Source organism: Mytilus trossulus, chromosome 2, assembly GCF_036588685.1.
Source record: "Mytilus trossulus isolate FHL-02 chromosome 2, PNRI_Mtr1.1.1.hap1, whole genome shotgun sequence".
Taxonomy (NCBI): domain Eukaryota; kingdom Metazoa; phylum Mollusca; class Bivalvia; order Mytilida; family Mytilidae; genus Mytilus; species Mytilus trossulus.
The window spans coordinates 57,472,909-57,494,655 of record NC_086374.1 but is presented as its reverse complement, the minus strand read 5'-3'; the positions used below and the strand labels follow the sequence as shown (position 1 = coordinate 57,494,655).

Below are 21,747 nucleotides of genomic sequence, written 5' to 3'. Positions count from 1 at the left end.
AATACATCATAGAGATGGGCCATTTTGTACATATTCCAACGGGAAACTTCGTGCAAAGAATTGTTATTAATTTTATTGTTTCATTGCATTTAAGATAAAAAAAAAAAAAAGGGATTTTGTGACAAATACAATCAAAATTTTTGTAGAAAATCCAAAGACTTTAATACAGATTTTTGGTAAAACATTTTAAACATAGGTAATTCACTAGTTTTTCTATGATTTGCAGGTGTTTATTGATTACAAAAACTCCTATAAACAACCTTTAGTTTAAAAAAAAAAAAAAAACTCGTGCTAAGACACTAAAGGCGAGCGCATCCTAGAATGTGTACTTCAATTGGCCCATATTTATATTGTTTTAACCAATAAATTTATAAACTTGTTTAAAGGAAATAATTGCTAGCCCTTCATTATTCATTATCTTTGCAGTTTAACATGTTTATAATTTACATTGCTACAGAAGGGATCATAAACCTTAACTAATTAAAAAAAAACACTTTTATTTAATTTATTGTTGAAGGCATTCTCCGAACATCTCTTCGGATTCCAGCAACCAGTATACCATCAAAACAGACATCATACTATTGTATGTTATTTAGACTACCTAGAAATGACACATTCCATCTTGTGGGAACAAAACCGATCATTGATAATAAAGATATCACACACCATATACTTCTGTTTGGCTGTAACGAACAAGGTAAGTACCTGTTAAAATAATCCAGAACATACAGATGGGTGCGGTCCTAACCTGTACAGCTAGTTAACTTAATAAGCAGACTTTAGGACTGGTTAAAGTTAACTTAGGACCGGTTTTATGACTGCTCTTACCGGTCCTAGGACAGAATTTATGTTAACTTAAAAAGCAGACTTGGTCCTAGGACTGTTATATGATTGTTCGAAAAGTTAACTTCATGACAGGTCCATGACCAGTATCGAAGTTAACTTTAGACGAAGTTAACTTTGCCACAAGCAGTCCTACGCGCAAGTTAACTTATGACCAGGTCTGCTAAAAAGTCAAACCAGACCTGTTCTTATACAAGTTAACTTTGGTAAAGTTAACATGATCCTAAGTTAACTTTGGTCTGGTCTGCTCCTCTTAGATAAAGTTAACTTGACCCAAAGTTAACTTGACCCAAAGTTAACTTGACCCTTAGTTAACTTTGGATCTGGTCTGGTATGCTCCTCCGAGATAAAGTTAACACGGTCAAAAGTTAACTTGCTAGCAGGACTGCTTTGGTTGATGAATGTCATATGAGTATCTACTTCCGATAAATGAAAAGCATACGATCTTTGCCTTTTTAATGTGAAAACAATTATCAACTATGCCACCAGTAAAACCACCAAGACTTTCATTGTATGTAAGAGAACGAATAGTCAGTTTGCAGAGAGGGGGACAATCTCTACGGAAAATCAGACAAACTTTGATTGACAGTGAAAACATCCAGGTGTCGGTTAATGCTATTTGTGCATTTTTAAAGCGATATCGACAGAGTGGTTCGTTAAAAGACATTCCAAAGATCGCAAGTAAGCCACCGATTCTGAAAAGAAATCATTTAATTTTTATTGACCAGACAATTCGTCAAGATAGGGAAATTTCTGCCCAGGAAGTAGCTGTTAGTTTACGTCGACGTTTCCAACTTGGGGTCAGTTCAACCACCATTAAAAGGGCAAGACGGCGTCTAGGATGGAAGCATTCTCCAACTCAATACTGCCAGATGATACGAGACGACAACAAGCCAAAACGACTGAACTTTGCATTGAGATGCATCGCTACTAATGAAAACTTTGACAATGCAATCTTCACAGATGAAACGACAGTAAAAATTCAAACTTCCACAAAATACAGTTTTCGCAAAGACGATGAACGAGTTCCAGCAAAGGGCAAACCAAAGCATCCATATCAGGTATGAATTATTTTAACACTCACTATTTCATGCGAAAAAAATATCGGAGTTTCATCCGATCATTATCAAAACCACAACGGGCATGTAGCTTTCGTTACTTTCCCCTCTTCCCTGAATAACCGAACATTAATATTCCTGTTGCTTTTTTTAAAACATCTGGAAGAATGAGGCATAAAATAATCTCCTACTTACAAAGGAACCAACATCATGTTAGACGGTTTGAAAGGCTAGGTTCTCGGTGCTAGGTAGACTATATTTATTCTCTTCTCTTCTATTCTTTAGTTACATTATTAACAAGATTAATATAGGAAGGACATAATTTCTTATACCTCAACTAATTTAAGGGTGATTTTATTTTTGTTATAAAAATATATACGTAACAATGTCCCATACTAAATGTACATGTACATTATTTGAGTAAAAGTGAAACCTAGTCCAAATATTTATGAAGTCTGGCAAAGCTATTTTATTTATTTTTGGGGATGCCTTCCTACAATGTTTTATTTTCTGGAACTTCACAGGAAGGCGTTCCAGATTTTTTTTAAATAGCCTTGCCAGACGTCATAATTATTTGGACTAAATGAAACCCTATTTAACTAGTTTACTGGGATGCCTTTGACTATAGATGCTTAGTCCAAATAATTATGACATCTTGAAAGGCTATTATAATTTTTTTCTTTGACGTCTTACATTGATGTAAGGCGTCAAAGAAAAAAATTATAATAGCCTTCGATGTAAGGCGTCAAAGAAAAAAATTATAATAGCCTTTCGATGTAAGGCGTCAAAGAAAAAAATTATAATAGCCTTTCAAGACGTCATAATTATTTGGACTAATAGATGCTTATAGCTTTTTCTTTCTTGATTCTGTGACTCTTGACCATATCACAAAATACAGAAATGAAATTAAGTTCTTCAATTTTCATTCACTCAGACATATAAAATTAAGAGATATGAGTGGTATGAATAATTTTAATACAACTACACATCAGAATCTGAATTATATGAATTTTAACCTACCATGACTAAAGCTAGTTCACATGTTCTGCATTCCAACAAAGAGCAACCCTATAATACTTCTTTAAAAAAAAAAGGCCAGATGAAAATTGAACAATTAAAGTTAAACCCCCAAAAAAGTTTTTTTGCAGTAGTACATTAAAACATATGTTAGTCATGCTTAGGAAGTCAAATGAAAGTGTGACATAAACATGATACACTGATACAGATATATACATATTTTGGAAATAAACACGATGAATTTTCACATAGCATACATAGTAAATACACTCTGTACTGTACAGATTTTTTCACAGGACTTTAACATGTTTAACTTAAGTCTGGGCACAGAGTGACAGACGTGACAGATAACTATTGAATACAATTCTTTTTATGGTTTATAGAGTTGACTGTCAAACATGCATGCATGCATGTTAAAATAGATATTAAAATCATTTTAGTTATAAACAAATATTCATTTTCTTATTTTCAGGTTCATCTTTGGGGAGGAATTTCTCGTCGAGGTGCCACTGGACTATTTATATTTACTGGGATAATGGATAGTATATTTTATCAGCAGATTCTTCAACAGACTTTCATGCCGTTTATACAAACAACTTTTCCAGACAATCACCGTCTTATCCAAGATAATGATCCAAAGCATGTTTCAAGGTCCACAAAGGCATTCATGACCACAAACAACATAAACCGTTGGCCAACACCACCTGAATCCCCTAATATGAATCCAATTGAAATGGTAATTATTTATAATTTATTTATTTTTTAAGTGCAAAAAAGTGTACCTGTCAAGTCTAAAAATAAAATTGAGAATAGATATGGGGAGTGTGTTAAAGAGACAACAACCCGACCATAAAACCGACAACAACCCGACCATATAACAGGTCTACAACAACCTGACCAAATAACAGACAGCAGTAGAAGGTCACCAATAGGTCATCAATTCAGTTGGCCCCTAAATAAATATACATACTAGTTCAGTGATAATGAACACCATGCTAAACTCAATTATACACGTAAAGAAACTAAAGTTAAAAATAAAACAAGACAATGTGGCAGGGTTAAACATTTTTATGAGATGTTTCCCTTTCAAATCTGTATATTTAAAAATAACTGTTCTTTTGTCGTTTATATTATGTATATTATATTGTATATGGTGCAAGAGCCAGCAAAGTGAGCCCTATATGGAAGAAAAAATGCCTACCCATGTGAAAACTACAATAAAGTATAGTCTGCATCAATTATTTCTTAAATAATTCATACACATCACAAGACATGCAAGATACCAGTACATATTTCAATTCATTAACACAATCCTAGGTTTACCATGTTTACAGATTTATTAAATATGTATATATTTATCTAATTATAGGTTTGGGCTGAATTGAAACACCATATAAGGAGAAGGAAGAAACCTAAAAATAAGCAAGAACTTCTTGATGGTATTACAGAGTTTTGGCAGACAATGACTCCTGAAAAATGTGTGCGCTACATTGACCATCTGTACAAAGCTATACCAGCTGTGGTTACAGCTGGAGGAGCAGCATCTGGACATTAAGAACTTGTTTGATAAGCTGTTCATGAGATGTCAACTACAATTGTATTTGTTTTGTTGGGATTCAATAGATAGCATTTCAGTATATTTTATTGAATGCAATATTAAGAATAATGTTTTAGGAAATAGAATTGCAAGTAGGGTAGAGTACATTTGCTGTTATTCATTCTCTTTACTCAAGGCACAAGTTTTGTCAATTTGAGTTCAGGGTTAAACATTATTTTTGAGCAGACTCGTCTGAGCAAAAATAATCAGTTTAGAAGATATACATACCAAATGTATTATTTACCGGTTAAAAACATCTTTATTAAAAGTAGTGTTCAAAAAAAATTTAAATGTTGATAAAATGTAGTTCAAACTTATTTCTATCAGCTCTTCACACTGGTTAAAAATGCTTTGTCAAAATTTATTATGATACTGACATGACTATAAACAATTTTTGGCTCAGATTTTTTTTTCCAGTAAGGGGAGGTAAGGCATTATAGCCTTAAATGTAAATTGGGCTGAACATTTCCGTTAATGCAGTTACTTTTCAATTATATATTGGCTAGTACATTATTCCATCATGTTCATATCTTTTTATTTCTTGTGTGATGTTTTTGTTCAGTATTGTTGGTGTTTTTTGTTATTTCATATTATGCATTTTTAATTTCTGTTGCTTAATTATAAATGTAATTGCTTAAGATAAGTTTTTATTATCTGAAAGGATAACTTTTTGTCTTTGTAAAACATTATATTCCTTATTATTTGTGTGGAAATTTGCTATATATTTAAATTTTGGCCTAGTCTTCTATAAATTATATGATCTAAAGTTGTGTACCTTCATTTTTAAGATATAATTAACCGAAGTAGATATCAATAATGTCATTATGTACTATTCAATTAATATAATTAAATGTATGTTTCATATTTCTGCTTTGTTGATAATCAGAAAGTTTAAGGTTGAGATTGATAGTTAAACAGAGAAATCATGATATTATTTCTTGATAAGGATTATGATAAAGTTCATGACTTTGTTTCAACCAATGTGTGACTATACTCTTTGAAGTCCTGTTTTTTTTAGTTATACTTTTAAAATATGATTACCGGATGCATCATACTTTGCTTATAGATGGTTTATGTTACAAAGTTTCAGTCTGTCATATATGTCCATGACCTCATTTCATGGTTCAGTGACCACTTGAAAAATGTGAAGTTTATTTTTTGTTACGTTAATTTCTTTTTTATCTTGATAAATAAGATAACTTTCTTTAGTAGGTGTGCACTTTGCAAGGTTCTCATTTCACAGGTAATTGCTTAGTGTTAATTTTTGGTGATTTGTTCTTTTGTCTCTAGCAATAGTTCATATATATGTTGTCTGGTAAGATTGTGAGGTGTATATGTCTATTTTGAAGGTATGATCTGACCTTGAACTCATTTTCATGGTTCATTGGTTACTGATACTATAAGAAAATATGTGGTATGATTACGAATGAGACAACTCTCCACAAGAATTCCAAATGACACAGAACAGTCTCCAACAATGAGCAAAGCCCATACCGCATAGTCAGCTGTATAAGGCCCAGAAACGACAATATAAAACAATTCAAACAAGAATACTATTATTTATGAACATAAAATGCATAAAAAAAGAAATATGAATCACAGAAAAAAACTCAACAACCACTGAATTACAGACTCCTGACTAGGGACAGGCAAATTTATACAGTGGCAGGATTAAACATGCAAGTGGGATTCCAACTCTCCCCTAACCTGGGACAGTGGTATAAAAGTAGAGCATAAGAATCAATTTTCAAAATCATTTGAAAAAGCTTTACTCATCAGATGAACAACAATAGAACGGTACATGACCAGGTACTTGTACATCCAAACAACAAGACAATAGGTACAGATCTGAGAAAACTTGCAATTAACCGGACAGATAGTTTAAAGCCACAAACAACTAATAAAAAAATCATGCACCGGCTGAGTACAAAAAAAACACATAGAAAACTACAGACTGAGCAATAGAACCCCAATAAAACTGAGGCTGATATCGTTATTGTTATTGTTTGCTCTTTTATTTAAGCATTAATTATCATTGGGTTATTATTTTGATCTGTTTTAAATTGTGTTGTGCCATGGCCTTTTATATCTGATTAAAATACCAGAAAAAAACTCATTGTTGAAGGTTATGTTTCAGCTATGTCCCTCTGTATCAAATAATAGTTATCTGATTGGCAATAGTACCACAAGATAATTTTTTTACAATGACCTGCACAAAAAAGTATGTTATAGTTCCATATAATTTTGGTATATTTATTAAATGGATTTAGTCTGGATATATATATTTGGAATAAACATATGTGTGTTCAGTATAAAAAAAATGAACTTGTGAGAACTAATGTTTTATTCATAAAATTTTGCTCATGTTCAGAGAAGATGAGAATATATATAAATTAAACTATGAACATCAACAAACAGTCAGATAACATGAGAATATTCAAATAAAACTATGAAAATCAACATACATATATATATATATATATTAATATTACTACATTGTATACAGCACATAAATCAATTCACTGCAATACCTCTTGAAACACACATTCACACATATGTAAAAACAAAAAAAACAAAAAAAAACTGTCTCAAATCATTTTAAATATTAAATTCAATGTCTATCCATTTCCGTTGCAAGACGGTTACAAAAAAAATTTAATACAACAAATATATTTAAATATACTGAACACAAAATTCAGTTTTTTACTTTTTTACACACCACTTGCAAAGCACATTCACACGTTAAAATTTAAATAGTATTTTCAACAACAAAAACATATTATAATTGTTAAATAACTGTCTAAATGTAGCAAACCATCTTAAAGTTTCTTACTAATATCAAAAAACTCTTAAATGTTAATCTAGTTTCACTGCAAGGAGGTCCACAAAAAATCATAACAAGCTTTTGGAGACAATTTGAATTATTAGTGCTTTAAACATAGAGTTTTAGATGTTGAGATCAGTGAGGTCAAAGGATTTCCTCAAATGCTGGTGAAAGTTCCAATTTGCTTTGTCGATTGCTCTCACAACAACTGACCAGTTCTTCTCAGCAAGTGATGGTAGCGATGGGTAATGGGTCTGACAGGCTAAGCGAATAGCATTTATCTTCTCACTTGATATCTGTCCCTTTATAGAAGCTTTCCCTTGGAAAACTTTCCCTTTTACATTTTTGTTCAATACATCGTCTACAGAGCAAATATTCCTGAAGAGGTTGACAGCAAATCGTCTATTAGAATCACCTGCTGATATTTTGGCGTCTTGCAGATGGTTGTCAGGGATCTGGTTGAATGGTGATATAGTAGGTGCTGGTTGAAACAAGTGCAAATTGGTTTTCACAGAAGAAGGTTTGTTTTGTAAAATTGTTGTCAAACTCAAAGATAAAAACTGTGGGTCAATCACTGGTGTTCTAATGTTCAGAGAAATTGGAGTAATAGGTTCTTTATCTGGAATGTTGCTCTGGCAGTTCAGTTCAGCTAAGATGTCTCTGGCTGATGAGGTTGACAAAATATTGCTACTTGTAGCTGATGGCAATGATGGTTTTGGATTTCTTACTTTAGTGATAGTTGATGGCAGAGGTGAACTTGATATTTCTGTTGTATATCTGGGTAATGGCTCTGGAATGCAGCTCTCAATTGAAGATTGTAATGAAGTAATAACTGGATCTGTCTCTGTTGATGTTGGAGCAGCACTGAATGATTGAGGATGGATGGAATCTGTGTTACTTGTCATAACATCAACGACCGAAATTTGTACCGGATTAAGAGACTGCATTGATATCAAAACATTTAGAACTTCGTTCATTGTCTTCTCAATTCTGTCAAGGCAACTGCAGTGGTGTTCCATTTGGCAGGATGGGGTTGTATTGATGTTGTCCTTCATAACGCTCTGTAGAAGACGTGCTGATTCTGGGCTTGAAATAATATGCTGAACATTGCTGTTAGATAGAATATCAGTTGGATCATCTGTGAAACTGGTTCCTTGTCTTGCTGATGAAAGGGATGATTGAGTAGTAGTGTTCTCTAATTCTAACATTGGTACAAGTGGTTCTGCTACAAATATCTGCTGAGTAGAGAATGTTGGTGACTGTATAGATTCTGGAGTATGGAATGTAGTTGACTGGCTGAGAAATGTAGACTTTATGTCAGATATTGGGTTGATCAGTGATTTTGGAATATCAGGCTGAATAAATGGCTTGCTATACATTGCTGAATGAGTAGAATCATAATAACAAGGTGTTGCTGACTGAAAAGATGACTGATATACTGATGGTTGAGTTGAAGTTGGTTGAGTTGAAGGTACTGACAGAGGTGGTGACAATACTGCTTGAACTGATGCATGTGGTGATGGTTGAGTTGAAGTTGGTTGAGTTGAAGGTACTGACAGAGGTGGTGACAATACTGCTTGAACTGATGCATGTGGTGATGGTTGAGTTGAAGTTGGTTGAGTTGAAGGTACTGACAGAGGTGGTGACAATACTGCTTGAACTGATGCATGTGGTGATGGTTGAGTTGAAGTTGGTTGAGTTGAAGGTACTGACAGAGGTGGAGACAATGACAATATATCACGATTAGCTTCTGTGGATAACACTGACTCAGGAGATATGGCAGACTGAAAATGAGTTTTCAACAGAATGGCTGGCTGAATATCAGACGGCGTTGATGACTGGTAATGACTAGTTGAATGAGTAAACACTGGAATTGAAGATGGTGTTGGTTGAATATGAGATGATAAGGTTTGTTCAGGTGGTGAGTTCTCAAGAGACATTTCTTCTGAACTTGACGTAAAGCTCATAACTTCCTTCATCACCTCTTCTGATGCAAGGTACTTGGCTGATTTTACACTGTTGGTACTACTGACGGACTTAGGTGGAGCAGTTGTTGCAAGGATGTTAGTCTTTTTCTTTTCAGTCTTCTCCTACAAGAAAATGAAAAGAACATAATGTCATGTTTCTACAACCAAAAGTTCTGAATTATCAAGTCAAACTCAAACTAAACAACAAATGTATGTTAAACAGTTCACTTCATTAGGCAACACCAATTTAATTTCTTGTTCTACAGATTTTTGGACTTCAAAATTTGGGGCGAGCGAGCAATTTGAAAATTTAAATAAAAATATCAAGATTGCAAATTTTGAGGCGAAGCTTGAAAAGTGAAGGTGTGCCATTGTGTTGTTTTTTTTTAATTTAACAACATCAACAAACAATAACTGCTGAACGACAGGCCCATGATTCAAACAGGACAGGTGAATAAACATGCAGCGGCTATGGATAGGTTTGTTTCGCCAGCATACAATATAATTGCAGTTGATCATGTTGAAGGCAAATCCTTCAGAAGTTCTTTGTACTTTATTCTAACACAGAACATTTTTTTGATAGGGAATATAAGTAAGGGGGAAAGAAACCAATTTTTGTTTGTAACAGGTATTTCCGCTGTTATAAACTTATATCGGAGCACTCCCACTTTGGATACATAGGTTCCATGCTCGAACAAATATTCTCACAGACATTTACACAGTGTGGTGGGGTGCTTTTATGTTTAAAACCGTTAGACTGTGATTTTAAAACAAATGTTGATATCTTTTTATAATATTTACAAAAAAAAACAGTGCGGGAAATGGACATGAGAAACATGTATGATTGATATGAAAAAAAGTAATTTCAATGAGATACCAAAACATAACAAAATAACCCAGAAGTCTAATAATAACTATGACCACTGCCCTTTCCTCGATCTTGATATCTATATAACTAACGGAAAGCTGAATACTAAAATTTATGATAAAAGGGATGATTTTTCATTTCCTATCGTTAATTATCCGTTTTTAGATGGTGACGTTCCCTTGTCACCATCTTACGGTGTTTATATATCTCAACTTGTACGATTCGCACGTGTATGTAACAATGTTTTAGATTTTAACGAGAGAAATTTATGTATTACTGAAAAATTATTACACCAGGGTTTTCGATATCACAAACTAGTCAAAACATTTACTAAATTTTATCATCGGTATAAAGACATCATTCGCAAATATAGCTCTACATGCAGACTTTTCATAAGTTCAGGTATTTCACATCCAATTTTTTATGGAAATATTCTTTATAAAGCACAAAGGTGTCAGTATTCACCTCAGAAACTTACAAAACCTTTGAATAGACTAGTTAAGAAGGGATATAATTACGATACTGTTGTCAAGTCATTAAAGGTTGCATATTTTGGCGTTAATATTGAGTCACTGATAAGGTCTTTGCATCGGAACTAAACACATGTATTCTAAAAACAGTTGTTGGCATGACACGGGTTATGTTCTTCTCATATATGTTATGATGGTATGATACTAAACCCCTAACGGGAAGGATTGTGCCTGTTGTTCATATATGATGAAATCATGATCTTTCAGTCAGTTTAATTGAAGTCTTGAGCTGGCATGTCAGTTAACTGCTAGTAGTCTGTTGTTATTTATGTATTATTGTCATTTTGTTTATTTTCTTTGGTTACAACTTCTGACATCAGACTCGGACTTCTCTTGAACTGAATTTTAATGTGCGTATTGTTATGCGTTTACTTTTCTACATTGGTTAGAGGTATAGGGGGAGGGTTGAGATCTCACAAACATGTTTAACCCCGCCGCATTTTTGCGCCTTTCCCAAGTCAGGAGCCTCTGGCCTTTGTTAGTCTTGTATTATTTTATTTTTAGTTTCTTGTGTACAATTTGGAAATTAATATGGCGTTCATTATCACTGAACTAGAATATATTGGTTTAGGGGCCAGCTGAAGAACGCCTCCGGGTGCGGGAATTTCTCGCTACATTGAAGACCTGTTAGTGACCTTCTGCTGTTGTTTTTTTATTTGGTCGGGTTGTTGTCTCTTTGACACGTTCCCCATTTTCATTCTCAATTTTATTGTAAAGATTCCTAACAACATTTTAAACTCTTAACTGTCCAGAATCTGTAAAAATCAAACTATGACTAAAAAAACAAGTCAAAGATCGGTCATCAAAGTCTCAAAATTACATAAATCTTTAGTTGAAATATAGGGCATCACTTACAAAAGCTCTGACCTGGGACAGGCACGTGATTTCATGACTTAAATTTTTCTATTGAGGCATCAACTGTCCCCATTTTGATTTTGTAGAGGACACACCAATGGTACTTAAAACATGTAACTAATGGATCTATAAGGCATGGGTTACTAAGCTGAAATCAAAACATAAAATTGATTAACATTTGTAAAACATTAAAATCAGCATGGTTCTTTGGTAAACTTAATTAGCAAATTAACTTGGTAAAAAAAAGATACTGACGATTTCTATATTGCCGTTCTAGAGTTATGTGTCTTGTGTAGAACATGCATATGATACTTACATCGTTTCCCTTCTAATAAAAAATGAGAATTCGATAGTAACGATTTTTACCTTTTTCTGCTGTTCAGTATATTGTCCTTTATTGATGGAAAACGACATTATGTCTTTTCATTGTGATAATTTAATCAGATTTTGACCAAATGGTTTTAAAATAGTTTTATTTTGGACTTCATGTCTGATTTTGAGAATTTGCACTGATTGCTGTCAGGAGTTATGTACTTTGATAGATCAAAGCATTAACGTCAAAACTAGTTTGCTGTACCCTTCTCGCCTGTTTGTTTTAATTACTGTAACTTTCACTATTTCGAAGAAGGACAAATTATACCATCGGAAGAACCATATGAATGTGGAATGTTAGCGCACAGACAATGTGTCAATATTATTGGGACCTGGACAGTTGGAAGTGATGGCGATTGTTTCCACAATTCTACTGGATTTAAAATTGGATCATCTGGATTCCAAACTGCAGCTTTACAGGTATAAAAAGAATAGCTGCTCTCAAAGTTTTTTTAGTGATGTAACGACATTTTGAACACAATCTTTAACATGCTTACTTTGAAATTTTTTTTAAAAATTCGGACTTGCTTGGTGAAATAGCAAATCAAATGTAAAAATAAACTTTACTTGGTAAACATGGACTCACTAATACTGCTAATCTATAATACTAAAATTACGAGGTCCAATTTGTCAGCCGTCATCAGGTAAAAACGACAAATCAAAGAATTCAACTTTAAATATAACTAATATAGGGCAATGGTGTAGATTAAAAATTACACCACTCCAGACCCTTTTGTTTTTCACATAATTAATATTGCCAATAATTAACAAGTTCCGGGTCGAGTCTGATACCGATACCAATATTAGTCACCTGACTGTTACCTATTACCTTATCTGTACGTTCCGCATTTGACTGGCGCACCACCAAAAGATGTATTAGGCAAACGGGTCATAATCACAGGGTTGACACTCCTAAATTCAATCATTGTCAAATTGTTCCCTATTGTAATCAGTAAGACTTTCTAAGATAACAATACGAATACTAAAAATCTGGACTTAAAATAAAGCGTATACATAGGTACAGTTTTCAATTTGTAAGCGGGCATGACGTAAACAGCGAATACAAGAATTCAACTTTTTTTACAATGCTGTTGATTAAAAAATACTCCATTCCAGGACCTTTTGTTTTCCAAAAAATTAATAAATACCAATAATTCACAAGTTCCAGGTCGACGGGTTCAAACAGAAATATCTTGCAAAAGCAGAGAAAACTGTGTATCTTATAATCGGTATGACTTTATCAGATGATAATACCAATACTAAAATAAGGCTTACGCATTGTTATATACTTTAATTCATTCACGGACCCGCGATATCACGGGTGTGCTCTAGTACTACTTAAACATATGATAGAATGATATTGCTTGTACTGTAAATTACTTTTCGCGGATTAAGCTATATATATTTAATGATTTTTGGAGATACAGCTCTTCGCGTATTCCAAATCCTTGGCTTGTGTAAAATATTATTACAGTTTTGCGAGTTAATTTTTCAGATTCATTGGAATAATCGAAATAGAATTCCAAACATGACAGATTCCTCTGGACTAGAGCTTTTTTATACTCCAAATCTTCGACAATATGAAGCTGGCATGTTTGCTGTGGGACAAGAGTACCTAAACATTCCACCGCGAGTTCCTAACATAAGCTTCCGTTCGAGCTGTTCCAGTGCCTGTACAGAAGTGATGTTTCCGAAAGGTGTTTTTATTACAAGAGCAGTTAACCATATGCATTATAAAGGTAAAATACCACCGTGAAGTAGAACACAGTTTTGTTTGTTCAGCTAGTTGTATTCAGAGATCAAATAAGCCAAGTCATTTAATTTTACATTCATATATATTTATGGTGTTCTTTCCATTTACAATCCAAACTTTTTTGAATTGGTTCCATTCATATAGAAATGTATCCTCTAGAACTGATCAGAACTAGAAATTAAAGAAACAACATACACATCTTTCCACGCCTTAATTTTAAACTGATACACCGAAATTGACATACAGGGTCATCTCAGTACCAGAATCTATAACAAACGAGACAATTTTAGTCTTGAAATTTTGAATATCCATCTGAGTAGCAATTTACCAACTTCACCTGCATGTGGGATATACATTTCCCAACTTATTGTGTTTTCAAGAGCATGCAGCAACTTCTCAGACTTTGTAAAACATCACCAGTGTCTGAGCAGACAGTGGATGAATCAGGGGTATGTCAAAAGAGGGGCGAAAGATACCAGAGAAACATATAAACGCATAGATCGAAAATAAACTGACAACACCATGGCTTAAAAAGAAAAAGACACAGACAAATAATAGTATACAAGACACAACATAGAAAACTAAGGACTAAGCAAAACGAACCCCACCAAAAAAATAAGGATGATCTCAGCTGCTCCAGAAGTACCACTTGTTCTGTTGCTCATGTTAATACAAATCCGGTTAATAGTCTAATTCGGTATGACATATTCGTGAAAAGGTTAAGGGAGTGTAGATACTACACAAGGAATATATCCAATATCATCTGTGAAACGGATATTTCATAACGGTCAGCCAACTCGTAATGGCGTTCGTAAAATTTACGAAGACATGATTCAAACTTCACCATTTGGAACTCTGGTTTACTTGCTTCCTTATAAGAAGCAACTCTCTATCAATGAAATCATGATAGGAAATACAAGCACGGGAATATCGTATCAATGGGGAGATATATACACCGTATAGAGGACCTGCTAGAATGCGTTCAACATAATCACCAAGTTATACATTATTTAGTGAGATAAAAAGTAAAAACACAAAAATACTGAACTCCGAGGAAAATTCAAAAAGGAAAGTCCCAAATAAAATGGCAAAATCAAAAGTTCAAACACATCAAACGAATGGATAACAACTGTCATATTCCTGACTTGGTACAGACATTTTCTTTATAGTGGAACGTAAAGTTAAAGGATATTGTTAACTTCTTTGCTTTCTTCCTAAGAAGTTCCTGTTTGAATTCAGCCTCATAAGAATTACGGAATATTTGGACAAAAAGAGGGGCACAATTGGTTCCCATGAGAATGTTGATAGTTTGTTGTAAAACACGGCCTCCAAACGTAATTAATATGCTGTCATCAAGAAATCAAGCATCTTGATAATATCAGTTTCAGATATTGTTTTGTGTGAATCACAGTGATTTTTATACAAAGTAGGTTAACTTCCCTAAGACAATATACTTATATCTACGTTGACCAACCTGAAACAAAGCAATACCAGTGCTTCATTCTAAATATTAGCGAACGGTCAATGCTTTTTCAACCCCATAAAAGTGTTAAAAGAAGCAGTCAACACTACATTGTTTTGCTAGGATCATGAAACACGATTTTTATCAAGTATTTACTTGGACACTTTATTGCGGAAGCTCGTGTCGTCGTGAATGTTACATTTGATTTTGAAATGAAGGTTAATTTCTGAATGACTAGTGAATGATGTTAGCCAATCAATATAACATATTAGAATGAAACAAACCACATCTTCTTATATCTATGTAATGTAAATTAAATAGGAATCTGAAATTTGGAAGTATTGCTGATCATGATTTTTCTGCTTAAAACTTGATTTTTATTCTCGAACCATCAACACCACCACAGGTAAATGAATTGGGATCATTCATTTCTTTTTACATTAAAAAATTACACGAACTTAGGATTACTGGATTCAAATAATTGTATAAATGACATGGGGAATGTGTCAAAGCGACAACAACCCGAACATAGAGCAGACAACAGCCGATTTATATGTTTATTTTCGTTGATAATGTTAACTTATTATGTACATGATAATAAACATATCAATTGCATTATAATATCAGTGTATATGCGTTTTGTAGGTATACAACAAAATATAGAGATATACAGAGGAAACAAGAAAATAAGAGACATTACTCATGAGCAGGAATATACATATGACAAACCAGTATTTTATCAGTGAGTGCATTAATTATTTTATAACTCAAAAGCTGGTAGAATGACTTGTTTGTTTCATCTGTCACGATTATATGTATAAAGTATAAATCTCAAAAATACTGAATTCCGAGGAAAGTTCAAAACGAAAAATCTCAATCAAATGGCAAAATCAGATGATAAAAACATCAAACGAATGGGAAACAACTGTCATATACCTGACTTGGTACTGGCATTTCATGTGTATAACATGGCGAATTAGACCTTGAGGTATAGCGTTAAACCTCTCACTTGTATGCCAGACGCATCAAATTCCATTGTATTGAAAAAGATGCGTGAACAAATGTCACAAATACGGGCACAACAAAAACATAAACCCACCAAAAACTGGGGGTTATTTCAAGTGCTGCTTCACATGTGGCATCTGTCGTGTTGCTCATGTTATTACAAAGCCTGTAAAAAGTATAATTCGGTTGGTCACATTCACGAAAAGAGAACGGGTTTGATAGTTACGACATAAGGAACATATCTGATATCATCTGTATAACTGATATTCCACAACGGTCAACCAACTCGTGATGGCGTCCGTCAAATCTCTTTTATAGTAAATTTTAGTTTTAACCGGTGTACTATTATCTTTAATCAAAAACAGGGCATCATGAATATAAAACCAGCTATTTCATGATTATGAGAGAGTGACATAGTTTACTAGTGCCTACATAAATGCGAATCATTCAAATTTGTAAAAGAGAGGCAATAGATATCAAACGGACATTCCAACTCATAATTCGAAATATAAACCGATAAAGCCATGGCTAAAAAGTAACAGACCAGCAGGCATCCAATTTTACACAACACATACTAGAGACTGAGCAACACAAACTCAAGTAAGCTAATCGTATATGCTCCGAACGCAGATACAACGCTAACCTATTAAAATCTTGGATTTACAGTTCCTTTGTTCGCAGCAACCTTTCTCAAATAAATCCTGTAGCAAATGAAAGCCCTGGAATATTGTATCGCATTGGAGATATGAACTACGTATTCAGGAACTGCTAGAATATTGCTACAAAGAAATAGAAAAATCACAATTTGGAAAGATATATATTTTGTTGTTGTTTTTTAAACCGACCCTTAATGTCAATTTCTAAATATAAGTCAAGAGATGAGACGGACTTCACTACTAATTTTTAATGCCGTTGATGGTTTGCTGTTCGCTGCAATTGTGAACCAAGGAACCATGTTTAAAGTCGTGCTTTAATATTTTTAAGTGAATTACAAATTGTGACTTGGATCGAGAGTTGTCACATTGCTATTTATACATACCACATCTTTTACTTATAACTGTATCTGTTAAATCCTTTGTCTATGTTCGATGGAATAGATATGTTCAACATATTCAAAATATCTAATTACGTAGATAAACTCCTGATAGGTTTCAAGATTAAAAATTGTATTTACTAGACGCACGTGTTTTCTACATGTACATAAGATTCATCATTGACTCCTGAAAACAGGTCCAAATAAAGCACACCATTGAAGAGTCTTAATTTTTGTTCCGAAATTGACCTTATCTTTTCCATCCTTATACGGTAATACATAATTCATATTTGTTTACTGGGGAAGTGTGCGTGCGTCTCAAATAATGTTATAATCATCAATAGTATTGCAGAAAAAAATAGAAGTTTGATGAGAAGATTGACCTTTACGTTCTATTGTCTTGATATACAAACATGTTAAGTGGTAAATAAACTCATCATAGATGCCAAGATTTAAGTATAAGGGATATTTAATAACCTAAAATAAAAATAAAAGATACATATAAAGTAGATGTATGTGGTCAACGATTAAAGCATCCAAGACAACTTCTCGTTTGAATTGTTTATATGGTCATTTCGGGGCCTTTTATATCTGCATATGCGGTATGGGCTTTGCTCATTGTTGAAGATCGTACAATGACAAATAGTCGTCAATTTCTCTGTCATTTGGTCTCTTGTGGATAGTTGTCTCATTGGCAATCACACCACATCTTCTTTTTTTTTTTTAATAAATAACTAAAAGACATCTATGATTGTCTGTTTGCGTGTGTTTAAAAGATATTTTTTGTGAAATTTAAATTTGAAACATACTTTTAACACACACTTAAATCACATACTTTTAACACACACTTAAATCACATACTTTTAACACACACTTAAATCACATACTTTTAACACACACTTAAATCACATACTTTTAACACACACTTAAATCACATACTTTTAACACACACTTAAATCACATTTAAAATATAATACTTTCATTGTAGATTTGATCCTCCTATAAAGATTCGTCCTGGGGATGAAATTAGAACTACATGCACATATTCCTCTCTATCGTCAAACGAAACTATTTTCTTTGGCGAAGGAACTTCCGATGAAATGTGCTACGGATTTATCACATATTATCCTGCACAAAATATAGCACTGCCATACTGTACAACATGGAAAACAGTTGAAAAATGTAAAAGATATATGCCACAATTTGGCGGAATAATTGATGGATGTAGGTGGAAGGACTTCCTGTCTGGTGGTAATGAATATATTGGATTCATGATGATTGAACTAGCTATGCACTGTGATACTACGTGTTCTTCGAACTGTACTGAAAAAGTCCGAAATCTACGAGAACATGAATGCTTACGCGGTGATCTAGGAGATTTTATGATCTTTAAGTTACAGAGAAAATATCCATCCATTAGTTTAATAAAAGACTGTTTTCGAGAAAACAAAAGTGACAATGTAAAGGCATATAGTTTCTGTATATTTTTAACTTTAGCTTTGATGTATATTCCCTAGCTAGTATTCTCATAAAATCAAATTTACAAGTTGTTTTATCAATTAGCCATAAAATACGTGCAAAGATATCGAGATAGAACTCCGTAATCATCCAATGAGATGGTATTTTTAAGTTAACAACTATATCAACAGAACGGCACATACAAATGAGTTTTAAAAAAACCCAACAAAGTCAATAGGTCGTAGATATATATTATCTTTATTATTTGCATCACAAATTTATTTCAGTTATAACTGATTATTGTCAGGTGCATAACATAAAAAAATAAGAAGATAACATACAAAACATTTAGCCCGTGAAGATAAGTAAAACTTTAGAAGTTTAGGGTACATATTGCATGAAATGCAGCTAAAACCGTCTGGTTACTGGCTTGATAGCTTTGAATTTCAGGCCTAATATTTGCCTTAAATGATGTGTTATTACGCAATTATAATATTCAAGAAAACTTGTAAGTTGTAAGATAAAAAAGATACCAGTAAATAGTGAAAGGTGTATAAAATTATTTGGTTTAAAAATGTTATTCAACTACAATAACTATGAACAAAGGTGGATAACTCAAACTCAAATGATTGCCTAAATTTGTTGAACATTCTGAACGTGATCAACAAAAACCAAAGTGTTCATGTAATCACAAGTGAGAGGGTTAGCGCTATAAAACCAGGTTCAATCCACCATTTTCTATAATTGAAAATGCCTGTACCAAGTCAGGAATATGACAGTTGTTGTCCATTTGTTTTTGATGTGTTTTGTCAATTAATTTTGCCATGTGATTAGGGACTTTCCGATTGAATTTTTCTCGGAGTTTAGTATTTTTGTGAATTTACTCTTTGCACATATACACTGGGTTGTGTCTATACTCTTTTATTATGATATAATTTTGGCCGTGTTCTATTTACGTTTCAAAACATGACATTATACCAGAAAAAAAGGAATATTATAACAAATAAATGATATTCAAGTAGGAATATCTTAATGAATATCAACTTTCTTTTTTTTTTAAATTTAAATGAAAGCCTAACTGCCTTACACTTTGTTAATTTTCATACGTTAATATTTATGCACTGGGTCTTAACTTTCCTGTCGAAATGAATGAACTCGGTATAAACTATTGTCGATACGGGGGCGGACCGCTTATATTATATATACAGAGTGTGGCCATAAGTATTCGTCACTTGAGATTTTCCGCTATATATTGTATATGAAACTAAATTTTTTTCAAAAATATTTTGGGGTCATTTTTGGTTTGATTTTAAGCAACTTGGTACCAATAGAAGCAGAATTGTCACGGGTTGTTTTGTTTATTTGGTTATACTTTTTATTTGATCATTTGTATTTTTTCAATAGATAAACACAAATATTATTTTCTGTTAAAAAATTCGCTATATATTCAACCAAATTAAATTATACAAATTTATTGTAAGTGTTCACATCAAAAGAAAACAAAAAACACCTGAAGACCCAACTATTACCACATGAAAAAACATAATTTAGACAATTCTACGTATTTTCAGGCCTTGTTAATAACAATCCAACCATAAATGCCGTCAAAATATTTTTTTGAAAAATATGGTTTTTATACGAAATATAAAGCAAAACAAATTCAGGTGAAGGAATACTTTTGGTCAGGTAGATAAAAGAAATGATGAATGTTTACTTATTTGATATTTGAATATTCATTGACAAATTTTTATGTTCATTTGCCAGATTTTTATCTTGAACAATAATTTTAGATTCCGGTAGATGAGGGGTGTGTATTAAAATCGATAGTTTTAAAATTACGTTTCAAAATGTAGTGTAAATCATACTTTACTATAAAATATAATTGAAAGAATAGGCCAATCAAATTTATTATGGAAACATTTAATTTTCTTTATTCAGATAAACACGTCTTTTCATGAATTATATGGTTTTCTCCTATTCTACAATCCAAGATGGCGGGATAATCAAGAACAGGGCATTTTGGTCATCATCCCGGTGTTGGTTTATCCTGTTGCGCTATATGTGTCGCGTTTCATCAACACAAAGAAGTTCACAAAAGGAACACTGTATCATGTATATTGGTTCTGCGTGGAACAAACTTGGTCTCATAAAATATTGTGTACGTTATTAAAGCTGTTAAATAACTAATGAATTACTAATTTGTAAATTATTAGCAACACTCCAAAAACGCCTGCATATGGATAATGTATCTCCCAGTTGATTCCAAATGAGTGAACATGCGATTTTGATCAGGATTTCCTTTGTAGAGGATTAATCGTAAAAAAGAAGCCTTGGAACTAAGATTTTCAATAGGTCAAATTGTATGGACGCAATCATCAGCTGGTTAAATGATATGGAATATATCATATTATATTATATCACCGATAAAAAGGATATTTTTAATTGTTGTTAACACAATTCTGTCGTCTTTTCTGGGATTGTCAAATTACCGAATGAGTCTTATTAAAGATATATATAGTGCTTACTATGAGCAAAATGAGGCCACTATTTGCTTAGCCTTTCGGATAGCTTAAGATCAACCACATTATTTGGTATAGTTCGTGTTGCTAAGACTTTTGTGTTTATTTAAATGTTTTTTTAATCTGTTTGTAATTTCGCCTTTTTTCTACTTCTTTTTATTTTTATATGATGGGAGATGATAAATACAAATACAAATATGTTATTGGCACAAACACAATTACAATAATTGGCAAAGGCCCATATTACAGTGCATTACAACAATGAATACAGCATACAGTTACTAGTATTTAAATATGTTATGATAAAGAAGCTAAAATCTCGTTTCTATACTTCAGACATGATAAATGCAACATTAGTATACCGCTGTTCAAAAGTCAAAAATCGATTTAAGAGAAAACAAGTCATTGTTACACATAAAAACCGCGAAAAACACATTAACTATAAGAGTAAAACAACGATACAACAGAAACACTCAAGTTTAACAAAAACAAACGACAATGCAACATATATAGAATCGAACTATTAGATAACAACTGCCATATTCCTGACTTGATAAAGGACATTATCATTAAAATTGAGAAAGGA

The 21,747-nt window shown here is 32.9% G+C and overlaps 1 protein-coding gene across 1 annotated transcript; it reads left to right on the top strand.

Moving 5' to 3' along the window:
- Nucleotides 1–509: 509 nt before the first annotated feature.
- On the top strand, nt 510–18,701 carry LOC134705891 (DBH-like monooxygenase protein 1). The gene is made up of 5 exons (XM_063564606.1): nt 510–697; nt 12,185–12,351; nt 13,427–13,670; nt 15,792–15,888; nt 18,173–18,701. Exons 1-5 carry the CDS (start codon nt 586–588, stop codon nt 18,699–18,701), a joined length of 1,149 nt encoding a protein of 382 aa, XP_063420676.1. The 5' UTR covers nt 510–585.
- Nucleotides 18,702–21,747: the final 3,046 nt, after the last annotated feature.

Excerpts from the sequence above, each read along its gene's own strand:
- LOC134705891 (XM_063564606.1), top strand. The coding sequence starts at position 586 with ATGTTATTTAGACTACCTAGAAATGACACATTCCATCTTGTGGGAACA. Across the intron at positions 698-12,184 it reads GTTTGGCTGTAACGAACAAG|AAGGACAAATTATACCATCG; the intron begins GTAAGTACCTGT and ends ACTATTTCGAAG. Across the intron at positions 13,671-15,791 it reads TAACCATATGCATTATAAAG|GTATACAACAAAATATAGAG; the intron begins GTAAAATACCAC and ends TGCGTTTTGTAG.